The sequence below is a fragment of the Ciconia boyciana genome, chromosome 24, assembly GCF_034638445.1.
Source record: "Ciconia boyciana chromosome 24, ASM3463844v1, whole genome shotgun sequence".
In the NCBI taxonomy this organism is placed as follows: domain Eukaryota; kingdom Metazoa; phylum Chordata; class Aves; order Ciconiiformes; family Ciconiidae; genus Ciconia; species Ciconia boyciana.
The window spans coordinates 5,026,186-5,049,755 of NC_132957.1; the positions used below are offsets into that span (position 1 = coordinate 5,026,186).

General features: G+C 44.2%; 1 protein-coding gene across 6 annotated transcripts in view; it reads left to right on the plus strand.

Moving 5' to 3' along the window:
• The window catches only part of GATAD2A (GATA zinc finger domain containing 2A), a 64,663-nt gene that overhangs the window by 27,353 nt on the left and 13,740 nt on the right, over positions 1-23,570 (plus strand). For 5 of the 6 annotated variants that reach the window (XM_072845692.1, XM_072845694.1, XM_072845691.1 and 2 more), the window contains exons 2-3: positions 5,414-5,488; positions 15,237-15,508. In XM_072845692.1, coding sequence (XP_072701793.1) covers positions 15,246-15,508 — 263 coding nt within the window. In that variant the 5' untranslated portion in view covers positions 5,414-5,488; positions 15,237-15,245. Of the gene's footprint in view, positions 1-5,413; positions 5,489-14,694; positions 14,835-15,236; positions 15,509-23,570 lie in introns of those variants that run through there. The other variant, XM_072845695.1, reaches the window with a different exon arrangement.

The window sequence follows — 23,570 nt, forward strand, 5'->3', positions numbered from 1 at the left end:
TCGGTGTTGTGAACTGCTGACCAGGAGAGCAGTAACTGGGTACTCCAGGCTCTGGTTACAGAAAGCCAGATTTCCAAGGTCTTGAATAGCAAGGCTTCCTGGAAGGAAAAAAAAAAAATTGCAGTTAGTGTTGATTTTTCTTTCTGAACTGTGTTATTGGAACCTCTTTATCTTTGCATCTTCCAGGTATCCACACTTGACTGAATTCTGGCTAATCTCAGTAAAAGCATGGGTAGATTGGTGAGGGGAGGAAGGAAGGAGCTTGGTAATGTAATTACCGCTGAGATATTCCAGACTAAGGAATGAGAGAAGTCAAAACGCACTTGCACTTTGGTCTCAAAACAGTAACTTTTGATTGCAAGAGATTAGATTGTACCAGTGTGTTTCAAAAGGTTCAGCCTGGATTTTCTGCAGAAAATTTACTCTGAGATCTCCTGTTTCCCTGCACGCTGGTGTATGTGAGTGGCAGGATTTGAGAGGGCAGAGTAAAGCTGAACTCTAGTTCTGCTGAATTAGTGTCAAGATCTGTATGGAGTGCGGTGCAGCTAGCGTGATTAGTAGATCATACTCTGCCAGAGCCAGAAGTAAAGGCAGGGTTTCTCCTTGAAAGTCTGCACGCACTTCCATATGATTTGGCAGCCCTTGGTAGCCACTTGGTATCCAGTAGAGAACAAATGCTGGAAAATAAGTGTTCTCCAAAGGAAGGATGTGCTGGGGTGACATGCTTAAAAAACAGCTGTTGCCAGTAAGTAGTTTTTCTATATCTGACTTTCTGCTGCTGTCTCAAACGATGCCCTCGCCGGCTGGCGCAGCGTGTGATCCCCGTCTATGGACCGGTTTAACTAAAGGGTTACCGCAGCCCCTGGTTTCCCTGCCCTGTGAACGCAGGCATTGATCTGAAGGGTGTAATTATAAATGCTATTGATGGCCCGGGAGGGGAGTTGTATGTTTTATCTCTGGCGCAGGAATTCAGGAGTGAGTGGGAGAGACTCTTAATTTGTAACAGGTTTTATTTGCAATCTGACTTGTACACAATAAACGGGTAGCAGTGGGATTAATGAGCATCTGAAAGGAGCTTTTTATCTTCCTACAAGGTGGCACTTCACTGTAGAGAGGCTAAAACTAAAGAGTGGGTATGCAGGGTGTTTAGGAGCTTTCACCTGAATCTTTAGGCACACGGAAGTTAAAAAGCAATGCTTGAATGTTTGGAGAAATACCAGCATATGCCAGGTACAGAATGGATCGGCACATTCGTAAAAAGCTGGAGAAGTGCTTTTCCACTCCATGATGGTTGCTTACGCTGTATGGAAACATGCACCATGACTCTTATTTCTATCCGATTGCTCTTCCTAGAATTCTTGTTGAGATGTGTGCAGGGAGGAATCTGTGTTTTTGGAGCGTACAGAAATGCTTTTGACTGATACTTAGGTGCTTAAAAAACCTGATTTGAGTTCTCCTTCTAGACAAGTATAGTCTTTGAAGACCTTACTCTTGTATTCAAAAATGTTTATGGAAGTAAAGCCTGAACATGTGAGACAGAAGCTAGCCCCTTGTCTGTCAATATTTAAATTGAAATGTGACTCCTTTTTTCTGTTGACCAGTTCACTCGGCCTTCCAAAAAGTACAGAAGTTTTCTTATCTCCGTTGTTTGAGGAGGTATGTACAGCAGTAATGCTAAACTGTGGTACCTGTGTCATAGTTTCCATGCCTTAATCTTCTTAGAGAATCCGTAGGCTGTCTTATTCTGAAAATGTAATGGTTTTAAAACCCTGTTTTGCGGGCTAAATCTCTCTTGAATTTTACTGGATCATAATTTTTCTAGACAGTGGTTGACGGGATTCAGTAACGTTGCAAAAAATGCTGTCCCTAGTATTCTGAGCTACACCTTTCATCATCATTTCATAGAGGAAAAAACCTTCATGAGTGACAAAGTAGGCTCTGAGCAAATAGATCTGATTTCTCTTCTGGCAAGTTAGCAAGAGGTACTCTTCAGTCCAGTGCCTGCTTAATTTCATGAACATTTCACTTATGGTTTTTTAAAGTTGCTATATTGGAATGAGAGGCACAATTCTCTTTAAATGAAACATCAAACCTTTGAAAGAACTGCAGAGTGATAGGATACTAAAGACTTGGTTTTCTTGAATGGTGAAGGAGCCGATGCAGGACCTACGAGACAGGCAGTGTGCGGTGTCCCCGGCTGGTGGCAGAGCCCACGCCGCTACCCTTGGACGACAGCAGCATTGCACCAAAGGACTCCGTACCTGTGGCTCGGGTGTCCAGCCGTGCACTCCTCTTCTTCTGCAGTGACTTCTTCTGATGGAAGTGCTGTCAAAACTTAGAGCTGCTGCCTGGACAGAGTTTCGCTTCCGAGCATTAACTGTTTAATTGCCTGCTTTCTACAAGGTTCCCTGAACAGATGCTTTAAAAGTGAATCCTTTGAAACATCTTTATAAGCATGTTAGCCTTTTTTCCTTAGCGGCGTGCACTGCGAAAGCAAACTTTCCATCTTGGAGATGCAGGAGAAGGCTAAGCCACAGATGGAGCCGGCTGCAGAGGGACGGAGCGTGGGAGCCAGAGAGGGATCTGGGGCCATGGTGCCTGCTGCCTCCCCGGGCAGCTTGTTGCCAGCGGTCTGTTGGGTTTCAGTGGAAACTTCCACGCGCTGAATGTGGGTCAGCGCGAGAGGTGGCCCTGGTCCCGCGCTGCCAGCATCCTGTGGCAGTGAAGCGGTTAAACTGCTCTTCTGGTGTCCTTGCAAGATGAAAACTATTTTAGTCCCATGACACGAGCACTATGGGAGTTTAATGCTACAGTTCATTAAAAATGGAGGCTGGCCAGAGCCTCAGAAATACGATTCGGTAGCTTAGGCTTCCCACATCCAGAGCACGTTGGAAGGAACGATCTCTGCTGAACTCCTCCAAAACACGGGGAGCACTCTGACGCGAGGTTGCTGCCGAGCTCATTCGTGTAACCGTATTCCTCTTTGTCAGGGAAAACTTTTTGCACGGCGCAGGCTCCCTCTGCGCTGGAGGTGCCTGGTGTGCCGTCCTCCTGGCAGAGCTGAGCTGACTTCGGATGGAGCCGATGCAGAGCTGATGCCTGGAGAATCCTCCCCTCCCGCTGCGACCTTTACCAGTCCCGTTCAGCGATTATCTTTATCTCTACCAAGCAGAATAATTCCTCCTCCCTCCCCCCCCCCCCCCCCAGTGTTACAACTTGTGGCTTCCTGCTCGCTGCAACAGTGTCGTAACTACCAATTACCGTGGCTGTGCCGTAGCGCTTGTCACGACCCGGTATGCCGTGTGTGTTGTGTGTATTGCTTTTTGTTGTCTTCGGTGATGAAGAAGTGTTTGTTCGTGTCCGAGCCAGGTGCACAAGGAGCAGCATGGGAGTACTACCGTATCTGTTGGGTTTTATAGCACTGTTGAAGGCCCTGAAGTAGCTATTGCAATGGTTTTCAATGGGCTTCTAATTAGAAAAGCATTGAACTAATAGGATGAGCTATAATTAGCAAGACCTGCCCTCTAGATAGCTAATCAGGGACCGGAATACAGTTGCATATCCATTCATTAAGTTTCTATATCTGCACTTCTGGAGTAATTTTTTTAACCTATTGGAACCTTTTGGGGTGCTTAAAATAGTAAACCAGAGAAGATGTACTGGGCACAATCTCCCAGCTTTTGGGACAAGGTGACCTCTGAGCTTGCTGGGGTTCAGTCAAGGGGGAACAGTTTGACCCTCGGGTGGGTGTCAGAGGGGTGACCCTTCACAGCCCATTTCTCCTATCCAGAGAGGAGGACTAGAAGTCGGTGAGCTGTTGTCCTGCCTTCTGGACAAAAGAAAATAGCTCTGCAACTTTTTGAGGAGGGAAATGACTCAGTTCTTGGTGGCTTAGCAGAAATAAGAGGCCGAGCTTCCAAGGAGTCGTCTTGGCAGCCACTGTGCATCAATTACTGTGCTCCACCTACAACCCAGCGCTGCTGCCGTCTGCCCCGAGAGCTGACACCGGCGTCGTGTCAGCATGCACAGTGCTGTGCAAGACCCGCTGCTAAAATTGTGGCTGTTGACTGATTATTTGCTTTGTGCTGGGTAAAAGCAGGCTGTGATAAGGGGTGTTTGGCTCGGCTTGTGCTGCTGGCACAGGTAACTGCCGATCCAGTAGTATAGCAAAACCCGTTGATTTTTCTAACTGACCAGTGTACACTGGCTGTGGGTTTCTTCCCTCAGTGTTTTCATAGAGAGGGAAGGTTTGGATATCATACGCTGTATGTACAGGCTCATAAAAAGATTTTTGTAAAGCATAAGTGAGTATGGGCCAGCAGAACTTTTTCTGGAGTAAGAAGCAGATAAACACATGAGCATGTTCGTTTAGAATTATTTTTATAGGCTGTCCTACAGGACAAAAACTTCTTAGAGAAGTCGTTTTCCCCTCCTTTCTCTGCTTTACATGCAACTTCATGGAAGCTTCTGCAGGGAACGGTGATGTGGTCCCCAGTATGACCAGGAACAGCAGGACAACTGACTTCATCCGTGTTATGGGTTGTGGGTGGTGGTGGTACCCCACCAAAACCTCTGACTGTATTGAGCCAGGGCGTCCAGCTTGGCATTAAAACTTGCTCTGATGTCCCTTAAGTGAAAATACCAGATTCTCACTAAATTGCTGAACTGAGCCCACGTGTGAGCACATGTGTGACCGTGGTGTCACATCCAAAGATGACTCTGTTTGCATCTCTCAATGTTCCTGCCACTTAAGTATTAAGTAGTATTACCTTCATGTAGGTAGCATTGGACAAATATTGCCTTACTAGCGATTAAAATGCTCGTCTGGGGGCCTGCTGGCTTGTAGGACAAATTAAAAATGACAAGTTTCTTTCTGAAGATGTGTCTTCAAGTGGTGTTCTCCTGCATGCACATGTGGACCCGTGCTGCTTTTGTCCACAAAGTAAAACAGGGAGGTGGCACAGCAACTGCTTTAAGACTTGCCTGGAGCAAGCTCCTGTGGTACCGGCCATCAGGACAAGTGCAGGTCTTGCAGGTCTCTTCCTCCTTGAGGGAAACTATCAGTTAGCAATGGGAATGCTGGTTCCAGCAGGTGTTTGGGTCAAACCAGGGATATCAAGAGCCAGTTGGTTTCCTTCTAGAGTGTTAACCTAAGAAGCAAAGACTAAAGAAATATGGAGTAAGAAAAGCAGTAACTTGAAAATATTTTTGCGTGTGCTTTTGTTTTTAATCTGAAAGCATTTGAACACAAGCCTGACTTGCAGTTCCTTTCCTTAAAATAATAGAATGCAGTCTTCTCATCTTTCACACGGGTACCAATGTTTAAGGACGACTGTCTCATCAGCGAGCATGTTTTGGGTGAAGGTGGTAGGCATGTCACCAGGTATGCTAACTGGCTTGTCTCTTCCCTCAGGATCCTTGCTGCAGTCACTTTCAGCCACTCGGCCTGGTCAGGATCCCACCTGGAACCCATGAACTTCACTGACAGGTAGGAGTTGCGAATAAGATGGAGGACAAGTCTCTAGTCTTGGACAAATACCCCCTCTCTCCCTGTTCAGTACTGAAAATGGGGAGGTGGGCTGGGAGGGTGGAATTGTCTTCTGCTCTTTTGCACCTCAGCTTCTGCCTTGTCCAGGAGGACAAGGAAGAGCTGTAGAGGAGCTCTGAGATTAAACTCGGATCAGAATTCGGTTCCAACTAAAAGTGGCCTTTCACTTAGCACTTTACTCCACACTCTGAAGTAGGTAAATCTCCCTAGTTTACTAAGGGAGAAAGAAGTTTCACTTCCTTTTAACTGGGCATTCACAACAGCTGCACAATATTGTCCATCTTGAACAAGAGGAGAAGCAAAAGCAAGCACAAAGAAATTCCTCCCTTGAGACTTTCTGTATGTTTTGATCGTTTGTGCAATTCCCAGAAGAAAAATTGTGAATGGAAGTGAAATTTCTGCAGATACCTTGTAGCTCTGGCAATGCTCAGTGGCGTAGCTAAAGTAAAGCTCTCTTGATCAGCTGTCCTGTGTGTGGTGGTGCTCACCTGTCCCACTGTATTGTCAATTGGATAAATCCTTAAATAGTTATTTATAAAATAGTGTTGTGTTTTGTTGTTTTTTTGTTGGTGGTGGGTTTTTTTGTTTTATGGGTTGTTGTGGTTTTTGGTTTTGTTTTTTTTTCTTTCCAAAACATATATTGCCGAGGCTCTGGTGATCAATGTTAAGCATTTCTGGTCTTTGCTTTTCTTCCAATCTCATTTTTCCTGGTCTTGGTGTTGATGTCTCTGCTCATCGATTTACTCATTTGATTTACTATGTTTTACCAGAGTCAGCTTCAGAACTAACATTGTGCAAGCCATGAGCACCAGTGATTATTTTTTGGCTATTTATTACTTGAGTTCCCAAATCTTGCAAAGTAGTGCCATCTTTCATGAGACCAACAGGCTAAATGAAATCATAAAAACACCTTTCTTAATAACATCAGTCAGAGGTGAAGGAGTAGGAGTAACAGTGAGAGTAGCAGAGAGTATCACACTTAGATGTCTTGACCGTAGTCATGGAAATTTCTTAATCTGCTCTCTTGTTCAGTGAGTTACCACCATAGCTCTGTGCCGTTGTAGAGCAATGTGTGTAAATACTATCTTATTTTGCCAATTCAACTTGTTACCCAAATACTGCATTTTGAACCATAATCGAAACTGGTATTTAACAGCTGTCCTGCAAGGAGGAATCTCTCTGATTTTTTTTGGTAATACAAAGCCCAGACATAGTCATTAGCAGACTTCCTGCCCAGTAGTTTCTAGACAAAAATAGATCCATAAAACTTGGGGGAGAATTCAGGTCAAACAAATCCTTCATGTAGTGGCTGTTAGTAGTATCCTCTAAAAACACCTCTTTAAACCCAAAGCAGTGGGCCTTAGAATTAATAGAATTTTAAAGTTCTCTTTAGAAGACTTAGAATATTGGTTGGTAAATAAGAAAATTCCTTAGTTGTTTAGATCTTGGTGCCTTGTCCTTTGTATCCAACTTACACCAATTCCCTCCATGATCGTACTGAGGCTGTATTAAATAATTTATATTGGGTTGAACGTGAATCCACGGTGCGGCACTTCTTGGAGAGGAGTGATGCTGAAGCCAGTGTGGATGGTCTGTGTGCACAGAGAGCCTCCCTGCTCTTAAGTTTTTAAAATGCAGAAAAACCAAGGAATTGCCTGTATTATAATATGCACAGCATGTGGTGCTGGAAAAGCTGATTGTTGTTGTGACTGAGTATTTAAAGATGCTAATTTTGCTGCTCTTGCATTAAAATAAATGAACCAACCTAGATCCCTCCTCTAATAAGAAGCATACATTAAATGGGGAGGGGGGGTGGAAGAAGGGGAGAGGATCTGATTGCAATCTACAGTGCCGTTACTTAATATTTAAATCTGTTCCCATCAAATAAAAGTTTAAATCAAGTTGTAGTCCTTTAAGTGGAAGGTTTTATTTTTGAGTCAAAATAAACACTGGATAAACAGTTTTTAATGATTAGTTAATATCCGTGAGGATCGATGTGCCTAGAGAATCCATACCTTGAAGAAAGGCAGAGTCTGTCTCACCGAGGTGGGGTCAGACCACACGCTTCTGATAATAGCTGGCGTCTTTTAACAAAATCACTTTGATTTCCTTCTTCTACGGTTGCCTTGTGTGAGGATGGTTGAATTCTCCCGGCAAGCTCAGGGGTGACAACGAACCAACTCCATACTGAACCATGCAGTTCATTCCTGAAAACTACAGCTATGAATCACAATCACAGAGCATGCGAAAAACTGGCACTGCTTTGCAGAGCGAACCAGGGAATCTGTGTCATTGTGGCAGGACTGAGAAGCAAGGGGTTTTTTTTTTAGGCTGAATACTCCGAGTAAAGAATAGCAACACTAGTAAAAGGTATTTAGGAGAAAAATGTGGGGGTTTATGCATTTTTTCTTAATTGCTTTATTATAATTGTTTTATCTAAGATCACCTTGATAGTGAAGGCTTCTCTGAAGTTCTTGGAAAATTTTAGCAGATTACTAGATTGATTTCTACAGGCAACAGCTATTTTTCCATTGACACAGCTACGTGTTTAATATAATCTATGTGGCACATGGAGCTCTCTGTTAAGGATCATGAATGCTTCCCCCTTTGTTATACAGAGCACTTAGATAGTGGTTAGACTCCACGCTTCTTTAATAAATGGAGCCAAACTCAGCCATAATAGTGATTTTGTTTGTTTTTGTTTTGTATTAAGTTGGGTTGATACAAATAGCACGGAAAGCAGAAGGGTGACTCCTAGTGCAGTGGGACTTCAGCTACCAAAGGCCTGTTTCTGGCCAAATAGAGAACTTCATGTTTGTGGTGCTCAGAGTTCAACTTCAGAGCCTTTCTATGAATGTTTATCTGTTCATGGTAGTAAATATTTAGTGAAAGCCAGGCTGAATTGCTTCCTACTGCACTATAATGACTGCGAGCAGTTGTGACGTGGGCACGGTGTGCATCTTAGTGCCCGGTCACTCGGATGGAAATAAAAGCAGCTTCTGCAAGGCTCGAGGTGCAGAAGGAGCTGCTGCAGGTGCTCCCCTCTGAAGCCGGGTGCCAGGAGCAGCTGGGGGGATGTCCTGGCTGTTTTCAGGACAGTGTAGGATTCTGGTACCCCACATTTTGGCTGTTTTCCTTCAGCAGTTCATTGGGCTGGTCTCCCTGAAATGATGCTTTCCTGCTGGTGGACCCCTCCGCTGCTGTCCCCTGGCCAGCGGAGAACTTTCCTCTGCTGCCTCCAGATGCCCGACACCCGTGGCACAGAGGAAACTTCTGTGGGCTCCGTCTCCTTTTAATTGCAAGTACTTAACAGTCCTAAGCAAGCTCATTTATTTTTCCCTGAATGCTTAAAGAAGGGGGAAATAATAATAATACTACTAGTAAAAAAGGGAGGCAGGACTGAGCAGCCGGGAGGTGCTGTGGTGGCCGGCTGGCGTGAGCACATGCAGCTGAGCAGCGTGGGAGCCTGGCGAGGGAAGGGTTAAGGGCTGCCATTTTGTTATGTAACACCCTTAATGGACATATCAGTGAATGGCACCAAAATGGCAGGGCTTAACCCTTGGTGGGCTGCAGTGCTCAGCCAGCCAGGGGCTGGGAGCCTCTTCCCGCTGGGAGCAGCAAGTGGGCTGCGGAGCAGGGACCCTCCTCTTGTCCCCTCTGCTGAAGGGGGGCTTCAGCACTTGTAGTTCTTCTTCTTTTTAGGTCTCTTGGTATGGAAATAATGGCTGAGATAGCAAAATGATCAACCCACCTCTGGCTGCTCTCCCGCTTTTTGTTGCCTTCATCAGGGAAAGGATGGATTTTTGGTTGCCCGGTTGAATTCAGGTGCGGGATGATTTTTTTTTTTCAACCTGCAAAATAACCAGTGTTCTTGTCCTACTGCTGTTGCATTAATTTAGTCTTTAAAAAAATCTAGTTCTTACTTTAGCTTTCTAAAGTTTATCTGTCTAAATATCTATGTGATAAGGTCATGAACTTCGCTGTGTGTGCGTGTGTATGCACTTTTATACACATGCACACAGTAGTGCACAGACACACACACATATATATGTAAATTGTAATGACTTTTTCCAGGACATCTCTCTTCTGGCTTCATGATCAATGAGTATGTAGGAAAACCCCCCGCTTACAGCATAACAAGAAAATCAGCTCAGTTGAAACAGTGACTTCTCATTGAAACTTTTTACATCCTGCTGTGAGAAATTAATTTCTAGGCATCGTGGGGAGGGGGGGTGTGGATGATCCAAGGTGACTGCATGGGCTGCACTTGCCGGAGGCCTGGCTGGTGTGTGCCTCGGGTCTGTGCTGGTTGCGAGTGACTGTTCAGAGTCAGTCTTTGATCAACTAGCTTTTCACTGAGGGGCATCGAATGTGTCTTAACCTCCCTGTTTCCTCCTCTGTAACCTTGTCCTTCCCCCCCCCCCCCCCTCCTTACTGTAAAAGTTTCCAGATCATGCTGGGGAAGAGGGTTGTTGATCTTTGTTTTTGGCTACCAAAAAGAGCGAGTATCGCATGGCTGGATGGGTTAGTGTGCGGCTGCAGTGGGATTTGAGCCCGTCTGCAGATGGTCTGTGCCGAACCCGTATCTGCTGCCGGTGCTCACCAGTACTGCTGATTATTCTAGCAAAACGTTGGGATGTGATTTTAACTTCAGGTCTTTTAACTTCAAACCACCGAGTTGTGCTAAACAGCAAAAAGTAAGCAGAACTACTTCTCTGTTAAGGAATTACTTGGAGTTTGTATGAGGAAGTTATAAATCATGAACGGGAGAGGAGGTGATACGGATAACTCTGAATGTGATGTGGGGAAAAGTGGAAGTGTACATTACAAACAGCAAGCAAAGTGTGCTTTTTTTTTTTAATTGTGGTTTTGTCTTCATGTACCGTGTCGGTGTTCTCTGTGTGCTTGTGCATCGAACCTGTTTTGGCTGCCGCCCCGGTTGCCTGTTCATGCCCTGGTGAGTCGGGCATGGCTTCTGCAGCTGCTCAGGTTTATTCCGGGCTGGACCGCACATCTGGAAAAATCAGCATAAAGTAATTCATTTCCCAAGTCTTAAACTGGAACTTTGTGAGTTTTTTTTTTCCTCTTCTGTAACTTTTCCCTGCAGCGGCAAAAGCAAGCAAGCAGGTGATTGCTGCAGCATCCCCAGCCCTTTGCAAGGGGATGGCCTGTATGTGACGGTGTCCTACATGTCCCTGCTGGAAAGGACACTGGCTGAGTTAAACCAGGTTTGTCATCTTGGTCTTGCTGCTCTCCTCTTTGGAGGGAGGAAGGGTTTAGAAGATGGCAAGAGAGCTTTTTTGACCCTTTTCCCCATGGAAAGCACACAGGTGGTATCACAAGCGTACACGATGTTTACCAGGCTAGCGTAAATAGGTTGTGAACTCAGGAGGTTTTGGGTTTTTTCCTGTTGTCAGTGTGCTCAGAGGGCAGTGGAGCTGCATGGGGGAATTTTTGACAAGACTTCAGGGTGACCAATGTAATGGCCTGCAGTCCGAGGAGTTTACTGTGTTTTATATGGTATACTAAACTGCCTTTGGAATTGATCGTAGTAGTTAATCTGTTACAGCAATAGCACTTACAATTGAGTATTTGCTGCTTAAATCCCGGGCGCTCCGCCCCAAGCTATGCCATTCCTTGTAATAAAAAACAGAACCTTCCATAACACTTAAAATTTACTGTGTAATCCTTACTTCCTCTTCCTTCTTTCAAATAAAAGGTATAGTCGAATTGAACTGAAGCTGTTTGCTGTTCATGTTGATCGGTTCCTGTTAATGGTGGAGAAGCAGAAGTGGGGATTTTGGGAATAGCTGCAGAAGTGATATGTTATCCTTGAAACAGCCTGGATGTTTTGAAACATCCAGCTGATTTATTCTCATCTAGTGGAATCAATTGGTGGAGGTGCGATTTCAATAAATCTAGCAAACTTAAGGGCTGGTCACAGAGTATACTGGTAAGGTGCTGGTTAATAGTGGTGGTAAAGTCTCATGTGATGACTGGCATGCCGTCCTCGGGTGCTGGGGATTAAGCAAATTGCCAGATTTGCCATCGGGAGGGTGTTTTCTTCCCAGGTGGGTTTGGGTTTCTCTTACCTCCTCCTGTCCTGCAAGGAGCCGTGTCCTCTTCATCAACGAGGACACTGTCCCTGCTGGCACAGGTTTCTGTAGGTGCGCTCTTCCTCCTCCTCTCTTCCAGGACACCTGTCTGGTTTTAACCTTTTCCTAGAGACCTTGAGTTTAGGCTGTTTTGGGAAGAGTTTTGTAGTCTGCTTTGTGAAATAGATCCTGCCAGGGACTCACTTAAACTGTACACCTGCTTCTCCGTGCCCTCTGACTTGCAGGAGATGGGACCCATCAATCCAGGTGATTCCCATAAAAGTCTCTGACATTACCAGTTTTCATCTCTTTTCCTGAAAAGAGAGGCAGAATAGCCTTTTTAAAGAAATCCATCTGATTATTTTATCTCTTTTCTCCTCCCCTTCTCTCAGTGCCACGTTAATTTTCCTTTAGGTATCTCTGCATGTATATCCATGTTAGCTAATTGTTTTCTGATACTATTTCTTGAAAGGCTTAAAATTATTTTAGGGAGCTTGGGTTTAGGGCTCATCTAAAATAAATATGACTTAGTCACTGTTGTGGTAGCGGAACTGTGCAACCAGATCTCTCTATTACAGTGTATATAAACCTTGAGGAGCCTGCACTTGCAATCTTCAGATTTAGCTGTAAAAGTCGTAGTGCAATCTCATCCCAAGGTCTTTCCAGTAACGTAGATCTTCACAACACACTGTTTTGGTTGTGCTACAGATATTCCTCTTCTCTCTAGCAGTCGCTGTCCCCAGTTGCTGCTTTCCAGCCTACGTCATTGCGACAAGACGATGTGAATTTTTAACAAAAACTTTGACTGAATTTTGGTTTGCAGAAAAAGTTCCTCGAAGCAGCACCGTTCCTCGAAGGAAAAACGGAGGTGTCGCTTTTTGACTGTGTGAGCAGGGAACGCACAGGGAAGCTGAGGCTGTTTCCAAGTAAAGTTTGTCAGTGTCTGATAAGGGCAATGGTTACAAGGAGAAATGGCTGCTGCTAGTTCGTGAAGGAATTGCAGAGTGCAAGATGTGATGTTGTCGAGAATACGCAATAGGAGAGGGTTGTGTTGGAAAGGCACATTGTGCATTTTCATCAAGGTGTTAATCTATTCGGTCTGACCCTTGCAAGGAGTTTGCGTACAAAGGGTTTGCCCCTGGAAATGCTCTGAGCGGGGTGCTCAGTGCCTGCCTCTCCATCACTCTGAGATGAGCTGTCTTGGTTAGCTGGAAAACGGGTGCTTAGTGGAGTGTTGAGTATGCATTACCTGTCTTTACATTAGGATTTTGACTGCATTCATTTTTTAAATAAAACTTAGTGCTGATAGGAGATTTAGATAATTTCCATTGCTTGTGATGTTAAGGCAGGTAAGCGAGATTCCTCTGCCAGTGTGCAGAGTTCTGCCTGGCAGCTCTGCATGGGATACACTATGAAATGTCCCGGTACAGCTCAGGATACTGCCTTTCCCCATCCCAATCAAAACTGGGGAAAACAAAGTAGTACAGTGTTGTGAAAATGTTCTTAAAGTTTGGAGCCTGAGTACCTGAAGTGCCGCTCTCGGATCGGCACAGGCTGCTGGAGTTGCTGCTTCTCATCCGTCCGAGGTTGGAGAATATGAAGATACTGAAAATGAACCCAGATCAGGCTCTTTTTTTTTTCAGGAGGTTTCCTACTGACTAAGCAGTCTTGCTTCAAGAAAGTCACTGTGATTAATAGCACATCTCAGTATATGTAAGCTGGGTGATAGCTGGCCAGTCCTTTGTTTTAGCCCTGGGTTCAGCTGCGTTTGCACTGAGTTAATAGGAATAAGATTTGCGATTCCCCGTCAGGCTGTCTGATCGCTCGTTCAGGGGGAGAAGCAGTTGTCATGCTGCTGTATTGTCAGCAGAGATACTTAAACCAAGGTACTATTATCGTTAAAAGCTGTGCTTTCAGAGGGCTGTCTGAGCCGGAGCGAGGTTTGGAAAAGGCTGCTGCCTGTCAGCTGGGGTACACTGAGCCATGCCGAAAATCTCCGTGCTGCTGGCTGCCTGCCTGGGCTGTGTGCTGTTTACTCACTTTCATAAAAACCAAAATTAACTTAGCCTTTCTGTAAAACACACCTTTCTTCCATTATAGTAAGTTCAAGCATGGTCACACTGTAAATGCAGATCAGCTATGGGGAGGCACGTTGTGTATGGACTATGATTTTAATGTCGTGTCTCCCCTCCCTAAAAAAATGTGTATGTCATCCAACACGTTGCAGAGAAACTTGTGGTCACTTGCATGGGGCTTACACTATCAAAATGGCAATTTCACATAATGCTTATGTGACATCGTTGAATAACGGGGTGGTGGGGGTGAGCAGAGGTTAATTATGTTGCGTAATTATGTTAATCTCTCGCTGCTAAAAACATTGCAAAGACTTTGTCCAACTATTGTGTGTTGGCCTTACTCTTGAAATCCATTTTAAAAGGAGGAGGAGGAAAAATCTGGGATGGGAGGAACAATTAAAATAAATAAATAAATGGATTAATTAATTAAAAACTGGGGGGGGAAAGGGGGGGGATTTCTCTCCCTGTCCCCCCACCCCCTTGGTGCCTGGTGTCCCCAAGCGCCCGGAGGGATGCCTGAGGAGGAAGAGGAGGGATGCTCCGGGGTGCCGGCCGGCGGCAGGGTTAGCCCCGCTGCGGGTTGCCTGCCGCCAGCTCAGACTGGTTTCTGGAAAGTGCTTTGTCTCGCAGGCTGCATCCTGGGAAGGGTCATGTGGAGCCCAGTGATGTCATGGGATCAAAGCCTGACTCAGCTCCGCGTCCGATGGATGGGTGTCCGCAGGTACCAAAGTGCGGGCTGAGATGTCAGAGCCCACCAGGAGCAAAACTTCCCACGCCTCCGGCAGGCGAGGAGTTAAGCCTGGTTCCCCTGAGCCCAGCGCTTCCTCTGCGCTTGGAAAAGCCTGGCTCCTTCACCAGGAGGGGAGAAAGTCTCAACTTGAGTATTACAATGGCAGTGCCTTAGCGCCTGGCGGCAGGCTGTCAAGAAATATGGAAGCCTCTCTTCACGCAGGGTGTGGTGGTCCTTTTCCCCATAGTGTCTGATTCCCGAAACTTGCAATCAGGCTTAGGTCCTCAGAAAGACATGGCAGCAGTCCCAGGGAGATCCTAATCTAGAATTTTGTAATTGCATTCGTTTGCGTGTGAGGCAAATACATACATTCTTCCTGCCTTTTGGTAAAGAGCCAAACTTTTTTTTTGTCGGGGGGGGGGGGGGGGTCGGTCTGTATGTTCTCCTGTACTCTAATGCAGGCTTTTTTTTCCTCTCCTTGGTGATTCTAGTTTATGCTTAGTGGGGTTTGTGTGTGTGTTCTTGTTTTGCCTTTTGTTTGTTTGTTTGTTTTTGCTTAACATAAAAAGTCTAAGTACAGTGATGCCGGGTGCTTAATAGCTTCAGTCTGAGATGTATTTTGAAGATAGGGTAAGTGAGCATACTGGCAAAACTTTTATTGCTCTTTCTGAACTTCTTTTGCAGTAACCGCTGTACTTTGCCCTGTTTTGAAATTAAGGTGTTTTGTCCAACTTACTTTGTTTTTTTTTCCAGTGTACTTAACTCATTTGCTTCTCCTCTCTCCCCAGAGCCTCACAATGACAGAGGAAGCATGCAGGACACGAAGTCAGAAACGAGCGTTAGAACGTGAGATAACGCATAATGATGTGGACAGTAAAAAAATAAAAATGGAGAAAGGACTATTAGGAACCGATATAAATGCTGAAGGCGACATGAAAATAAAAACAGATCCTGGAGCTGGAAAAGTGCAAGGATTATTAAAAAGTGGAGAGGTGAAAGCAACCATTAAAGTGGAGGTTCAGACGGGAGATGAGCCTGTGGACATGAGTACCTCAAAAAGGTGAGTTATGACCGACGTGCTGCAGTTGCACTGTAACGTGTGGGATACTGGCACAGTAAAATGTGGTCAGATGGCACTAGGAAGAAGTTCTCTGCGTCTTAAAGGTAAAGAGAATTAAAATTGTACGTGCATGTTGCAGCTCTGGCTCTTCACGTGAGATTCAACAGCTACTTCTGTATAACTTCCTTACTGGTTTTTCTTCCACAAGCTTTGACAGCAGTGGCAGCTGTGATGAACAGCTGAGTAAAGAAATACGGTCTTGAATAGAGAAACGTACAAGTTATAAAGAGGGTGCGCTTTGAGCTACTGATTGAGATTTATGTGAGGAAGAGTGGTTTGGGTTTTTTTAATTGAGCTGTGATATAGAAAAATAATAGATTATAATTGTCTAAACAGAGGAGTTTTAATTGCAACTTGATTCTTCCTGACAGAGCAGTCCGTATGGATAAGTCTGACTTTCTTTTTGAAGTAACTTGTGGATTTTGACACTAGAAGTGTTACGAAGACAGCACCCGTCTGCAGCAATTCTCTGTAGGACAAGTTCTTAATACTTTTTTGAAAGTCCAGCCTCCTTAAGACGTCTGAGTTTTGACATCTGAAAGCATGAATTCAAAGTTCCTTATCACTTTGGAGAATTTTATTATTACAAAAACGGGAAGCTTTTCCTTTGACTTGTATATGAGATAGACATGTGAATTGGGTGCTTCTGACATACAGATTTACGGGCATCACTTGAAAGCCAGATTCCAAATCTTCTGCCATACTTCTAAGCCAGATTCTGCCTGTACCAGGCTAAAAATTCTGTCAAAAATTCTGTGGCCCTGCTGTTGGCCCTTCAGAGCCTTGCTTTTTTCTTTATAGTGCAGTAAGATCCAATATATTGAGCAGGAAGTCTAGAAGCTTCGTTTATTCCTGGTTCTGATACCAGCTGATGTTGGAGCGGTAACACATAAGAACTGAGACCTGCCTGTCTGTGCAAAATGGCTTAAACAATTCTTGGAATAAGAAATCTGTGTTTGCTTGGATGTCAGGTATTACAGCAGTGCAGATTTGAGGTGTGAAACTGAAAACACAAGATCCTTATCAACTGTGCAGGAATTATTGGGAGGAGGAGCACTTATGAGTGCTACTGAGAAAATTGGTATCTTTGATGTTTAATGGTAATTCATCTGTGAACTTCTCCCAACTTTTGATGCTTTGCTAAGAGAAATAACTTAGACTGCAAGAGCCTGATTACTTTATCCCAGTACTGCTTTGCTATATGTAAAACAGGACCTCTTCCATCAGCGTGATTGAGGGAAGGTGATAGTTGTCAGCTTTCTCCATAAAACTTCTGCCAAAGGGACAATTATACAAGCTGCTCAATTTGATATTTAGGAGGTGCTTATGTCTTGCACAGAAGCAGTTAATTGGGGTAATGGATGACTTCCATGTCAAGCAGTTGTATTGTGCTGACTAGGAGTAAATCTCTGAAGGTGTCTCTTGGCGTAATCGCTACCTATTAATTAACACAGGTATGCACACTCTTTTTGAAGAATATCTAAAAAGATTGCTCGTACCAAAAATCGAATAAATTAGAATCAGGTATTCTAACTCTTCTGTTGCAGTACTTGCCCCCACATGCATATGCTCTTTGTGAATTTATAATATTTTTGAAATGTGTGCCAGTGTTTCTGCTCTGTTGGTGTCGGTCTCTGTTGCAAGACGCGCAAACAGGATGATGAACAAGGGGCTGTACACTTTACTTCCCAGAGAGCATCTGGAACAATAACACCTCTTTAGATGAGATGAGAGAACATCCTCTCTCCATACAGCGTTCTTATTTCAGGTGGTAATAGGATATTGTTGTATTCAGTTTCTGCGAGAAGGGAGAAGAGGCTTCCCCATACAAAAAATACGCTTGCATAAGGAGGCAGTCTGATCCCAATTCCTCTGAAGTTAAATATAATTAAGAATTTCATGAGACTTTGGATAAGCACTTTGGATACTGTTTGTACGTTGGAACACCTTTCATAATGCATATTTATATACAATTCTTAATAGAGAGGAATTAAACCCTAGGTCATCTCAAATGACAAAAAAAGTGAGCCTGAATGATTCTGCAAACTTCTGGAAGTAAGGCAGCAGCTTCCCAGGCTCCGGGGCTCCGCTCCTGCGTCGTGGTGGTGTCCTTGGTCCATGCGCAGCTCCGCTCCCGGAGCGTGAACATGGCGCTGAGCAGCTGACCAGCCTCCGGATGCAAATATCTCCAAGCGAATGCAATATGAGTCTGGAGGTGCCTGCGACAGAGAGGAAGCTTGTCTCTGGATGAGTCTGATCCCTTGCATATATAAGAATACAATTGGCATTTGTAGGGAAGGTGGGTCTTAGTTTCATACAGATTTTTTTTTTTTTAAAGTGTGGGACTTACCTTTCCAGACCTTTGATCTCCAGAGGAATTTAGCTTGCAGCTTTCATAAGACCTGTGTCTTTAAAGCAGTTGAGCTGATTTTCTGAGGAGATGAAAAAAGAGCTGTTGCTTAAAATGACTGAACTGCTACAAACTTCTTGGGTAAAATTCATGCTTAGTGATGTATGGTGTTTTGGCTTGTAAACTTCCTTAATGCTTTTAGAACTGAAAACATAATATTTTCCTTGGAAAAGGTGGCCCAGCAATAATCACCTTTTAGCTGACGTAAAGCTGATTGGATTACCTTTCTGAAATCAGTTGATTTTCAAGATTTGAAATACAAACCTGGCAATATCTCTGCGTTAAATATATTTCTTTTAATTTTTTTTTTTCCTAAACCTTGAAGTTAAATTTAAAAATAGGATCTGGTTTGAGCACATTTTCTGATGCCAGAAGAAACAGAAGAAAGTCTGTAGTGGTAGAAGTCTTTGAGAGGTCACACAAGGCCAAACCAAAATCTTGCTCCTCTGCCTGGCGCTTTTGCAGCACTGGGAGCTAGCTGCGCTGGCGTGTAATTATCCTAGACCTACTGCAGAGAAGGAATGGGAGGAAGGAGAGTCCTCCCCCCTTGATAAGGCATGTCTCGTTTGCAGCGGGATGGTAAAATAGCACAATGTAAATCACTTTGCTTGTGAATACACTGATTTACATCAATATGGGTGCTGGAGGGAAAGAACATTTGTCAAACCTGGTTGAATCCTGACATCTTCGCATGCTTTCAAGCTCTGCTTTCCCTTTCGTCTGTTCTTCATCTCTCCTCTGGTCTTTCCTTCCCCATAAATACATGAGTTTCTGACCACATTTGCCCTGCGTTGAGCATCAGTTGCTTCCAGCTGGGGCTTTCTCCTGGAGCCTGGATCATACTGCCTGCTGCATCACATTGCATTTATTGTACTCCAGATTCAGCTCCCTTCATCTACAGTACACGTTCTGACCATTTTCCAAGGTTTTTTTTCTAGTACTACTTCCTGAACCATACAAAATGAACCAGTTGCATACGCAGTACTGGTTAAGCTCATGATTTCTGGTGTACTCACAGTAGGGTTTGGCAGAGACCACAAGTGATCTGTCTGGGCACAGTCCTGTAACTGTGGCTATCTGGATGGGAGCTGCTGTTCTCAGGTCTACAAGGACAAATTGTCCTCTCTTCTGGAGCAAAAGCATCAGGATCCTTCAGGAGCAGCATACAGTTATCCCAATTGTAGGAAAACCTTGCTTATAAATAGGTGTGGGGTGCTTACAGGCAAGGATACAACTTGATCCTGTGAGCAGCTGTGTTGTGCTTGGTCGTTGCACTGTGCTATCTTAAATCCTCAAAATTATAGTAACTCTCCAAATAGATAACCTCAAAATGTGTTTTACTTCAGAATTCTTAAAAGCGAGGCTTCTCAGTCATACCAGGAGAGAGAGCGAGAAAATGGTTTTGTCCCAGCACACAAGCGTGATGGCAATGGTGAGGGTGATACTGTTAATAAAACACAAATAGAAGAGTTGGCTTCGATCTGTCTATCCCCGGTTCTTGCTTTGTCTTGTTAGCAACCTTGGGGTGAACGTGTCCTCTGTAAAGCAAACTGGAAAACTTTTTAGGCAGTTGAACATCTTTCTATTTTTCCTGTATTTTCTCTACTTGTCAAGAGTGGTAAATTAGCATATTAACTATCTTATCTGTATTAATTGTGGCTTGATCAAAAACAGTTTAAGGCTGGCTGATAAACAGAAATTATACCTACAGATTTTGTGTCAGTTGGGGTTTTATTTTTAAAAACCCAACAAACAAGCAAAAAAAATCCACATTCCAAACCCACTATACATATTGTGTTGTCTCTCTCATTAAGCTACAGAGCCTGGATTTTCCTTCCAATTGAAATACACGTCTGGATAAGCCCAAAAGTCTGCATTTCATACCTTTGGTTTATTTTCCACAAAAATTGCTTGCACCCATCTATTGTCTCCTGATGTGTGGTACGCTCAAATATCAAATATACCCACACCTTTAAGCCCTTGCTTCGTGAAATTACATGTGCGCTGGCCTGACTTAAGCCACTGCTTGTTTGCTTAAATAAAAACTGCCAGGAAAGATGAGACTGAAGAGTTTGTAGGCATCCCTAGAATTAGTGCTCTCGGCAAATAATCTCTCCGAACTCTTTAGTTCCTTTAATTTTAGGTCTTGCTGGTTACGATTTGTGTGCTTGACAAATGTTGTACTGCTCTGGAACCTCAGAGTAATCATGTTCTCTTTTTGTTACACGGGATAATTACAAATAATGTCTAATAGAAATTGTTTTGAAATCGTGTGAAAGCTCGCCTAGTGGCTGTGCTCTGAATTTTCATGTTAGGGTTTGGATGCTACATCTTGGTGCTTTGAAGGATTTGGGGTTGTTTTGTTTTGTTTTTTAATCTGGCCAAATCACATTTAAAACTGGCTAAATGAATGGATTTGACTCTGAAATTCTGACATGTTCTTGAGCACATCAGGATGCAGCCTGTGTTGGCTGACCAAACTCTCCACTTTACTGCAGTTTACTGGGATCAGCGTTCACGGCAGTGCTGGTGAAGAGCAACAGGCTCCTCTCTTCCCATTAGTGAGCCTGGAAATGTGGCACAGACCCGTACTTTAGGTCTCCTTTTCAGCTTATGTACATGGTAACTGTGCCTCCTGGCATGTGTTGTACTAAAGGGTATTGTGACAAAATTGATGCCAGAGTTTCTTGGGGAATTTTAATGTTTTATTTTAAACGCAGACATAGTTTGATTAAAGTGCCCTTCCTTTATGTTCAGAGGAAGGGATGAAGTTTGTTTTGCTTCAGTTTCGCAGCAGTCACCAGATCCATTGCAACTTCTTTGATTCATGTAGATACAACTCCAGGAAAAAAAAAATCCCCTCTGCCTTGCTTTTTCTTTCCTTGTTTGTCTTCCTTCCTTGCCAGATATTTTTGGATGAGAGTATACAAGAGATTGTTGAATGGACTGAGGCAAAACTGTTGCATATTTGCTAATGCAGATTAAGCTGTAGTCTGAATAACAGTTGTGATGCTTCCTTTGGTTGCCTGCAGATGGACAGAATACGTTGGGATACTGCAGGATGGGGCTGTATAGGGCTCTTGCTCTGCGGCGGGGGATTTCATGTTTCGGGTCAGTAGTTCTGTAACTTTAACCAAGTGAGCATCGCATTGATTTTTTTTTTTTTTTTTTTAAAGAGTGATCGAAAGGGCATTTTGGAGCATGGGTAAGATCTGGTCTGTAAAAGGCAGCTTATTTGTTGTGTAATGCTTCTGGATCAGTATGAACAAATGCAAAGACTGCTTGTCGCAATACAGGAGCTCTTTGGTTAACATCGTGAAGCGCTCTGTAAGCTGCAGCACGAGTCATCTGAAATTAAACCCTCTACCAGAGCCAGTAGTTCCTGGGTGTCTCTTTTTCTCTTACTAGTGTTAAGTTAAACTTTGTCTTCCTTGGTCGTACTTTACTGAAACTTCTGTCTTGCAGGAAGGTGGATCTGTTAAAAAAGTTGAGTCCACCTCAAGATACCTTAGACCTCAGATGTATCATCTTCAGAACAAAAACTTAATTAATCTTCCTCTGGCCCAGCTAAGTGGAAGCAGACCTCCAAGGCTGGATTTGGCCACCTGACCCTCTTCTTTCCTTCAAATCAACAAATAAATGCACGGTTTCCCCATGGGAAAGTGGCTTTTTTGTTTGATTTCGGTTTTTTTCTGGAGTAGTTGGTGTGCTCTGAATTGCTACAGGATGCTCCAAGACACTAAGGAAAACTCTTTAGTGGCATGATGCGTCTGTCCTTGTGCTTTGAGGTTTTAAAAGAGGATATTGGAGGAAGCACGGCCTTTTTCTTCGGGTACTTAGTGACTTAGGAGGTCTGCGTTTGATTCCTTACACAAACTTTCTGCAAGGTCTCTGTTAAATTGTGTTTTATTGCTGTGAATGCTTAAATGGGTGTACGTAACTGGGCAGCAACCCTGCTTTCATCTTCTAGCGTAGAGTCCAAATGATTGAGACAGCAACACTTATGAAAGCTGAAGGGAGGATAATAGAACTATGTCTTTATTTAGCTAAAGGATATGCCTGATGGCTTCAGAGGATAAAGGTCATGGTATCAGGGCAGTTATCCCAAATTATTAACTGCTGGTGGCAGTATTTTTCTGAAAGTGGTGATATTTCCATTGTCTGTCTTATTTTGAAACATCTGGTTTGAATTTTTTGCTTTACACACAGGCTAACAAAAGAGTAAAGCAAACTCCTTTTTGAAGGAAGATTGTTTTGCAGAATTCTGGTCTACGTTTCTGGAGCTCAGTCTTGAGCCACCTCATCCCCTATGCAGTTGGTCGCGCTGCGGAGGATATAAATCCTGTAATACTGAATATGGGTCGACTTGGTTGCCGTGGTCAATATGAGTTGCCTTAAAAAAATACATATAGTATCTCCCCCCTTCAAGAAGAGTTTTTCCTCTGGGAGGTCACACGTCAACAGACTCCACGTTGGTGTAGGTAGATGCTCCTAGATAGATAGGACTATTGAATGCTTCTGTGGAAATACATTAAAACTCTGAATGTAGTGGTTTCTAATGCAGCATTTATTAGATCAGTGTCTTATAATGTAGCTGGCAGGAATATCGTAATGTGTCTTGCAAAACAGAGAAATCACACGGGTTCAGGGAAGCCGTAGATGAAGTACCGTTAGGCTGGTGACAGGCAGTCCTGGTCTTGTCTCCTGCTTCACAGCCTGAGTAAAGGATGGGTTTATTGCAGAGCTGTTAGGGGCAAGGTTTTATTTCCTAGTTACAGATTTCATATTGTGGTCCTACAAAATGGCTTAGGCAGCTTTTTTTTTTTTTGTGCAAAGCAGTGGTATCTTGCATAGACACTTTTGTTTTGATGTTGCTCTCTTCCAAGTGCAAAGAGATTACTGGGGGTACCCCCCGCATCAGGGGGATCCCCGATGCAGGCTGCGGTAGCTCCTTAGCAGAGGTGCTGTTGGTCCGTCTCGGGGAAGGGCTTTGGGGGACGGTGCGTGTGGTATAACGGCTTGGCCAAGCAGCCTCTGTCTGCCTTGGCCGGGCAGACCGAGGTCCGTCCCGGCTCCTGGTGCCCTGGACATGGTCTGCAGGCCGACGAGAAGCGTTTGCAGCAGCTGCCGGTGCTCAGTTGTGCATCGAGAATGTGAACGGCCGCTCTCCCTCCATGCTGCCCCGCTCCCGGCCGAGCAATCCCAGGCTTGGCCAGCGGGCTGCGAGGTGTGCTCCCCCTCCTCCTAAATTTTGGTGTGTTTTTTTCAAAGATGGAGTATTCAGATTGCTGATGAACGCAAACTTCTGTTGATGGCACTTTGCTGCACATACCTTGTCATTCTGTTATCAGCACATGTCGCTGAACTAGTTCAGGATGAAGATTTTCCTCCTCGTGCTATCCTGGGAAAGCCCAGGTGCGGGCAGGCGTCATCTTTCGGCCTGGCCTTCCTCGTCCAGCCTGAAAATAAAACTAGGAGGACTCCATGACGCAGTCCGGTGACTCTCTTGGGGCTTTTTTTTGCCGTTTCTCCCTTTTTTTGTTCCTTGGAAAACACCAAGCGCCCCTTGGCACGGGTGCCCGTGGTGGGCGG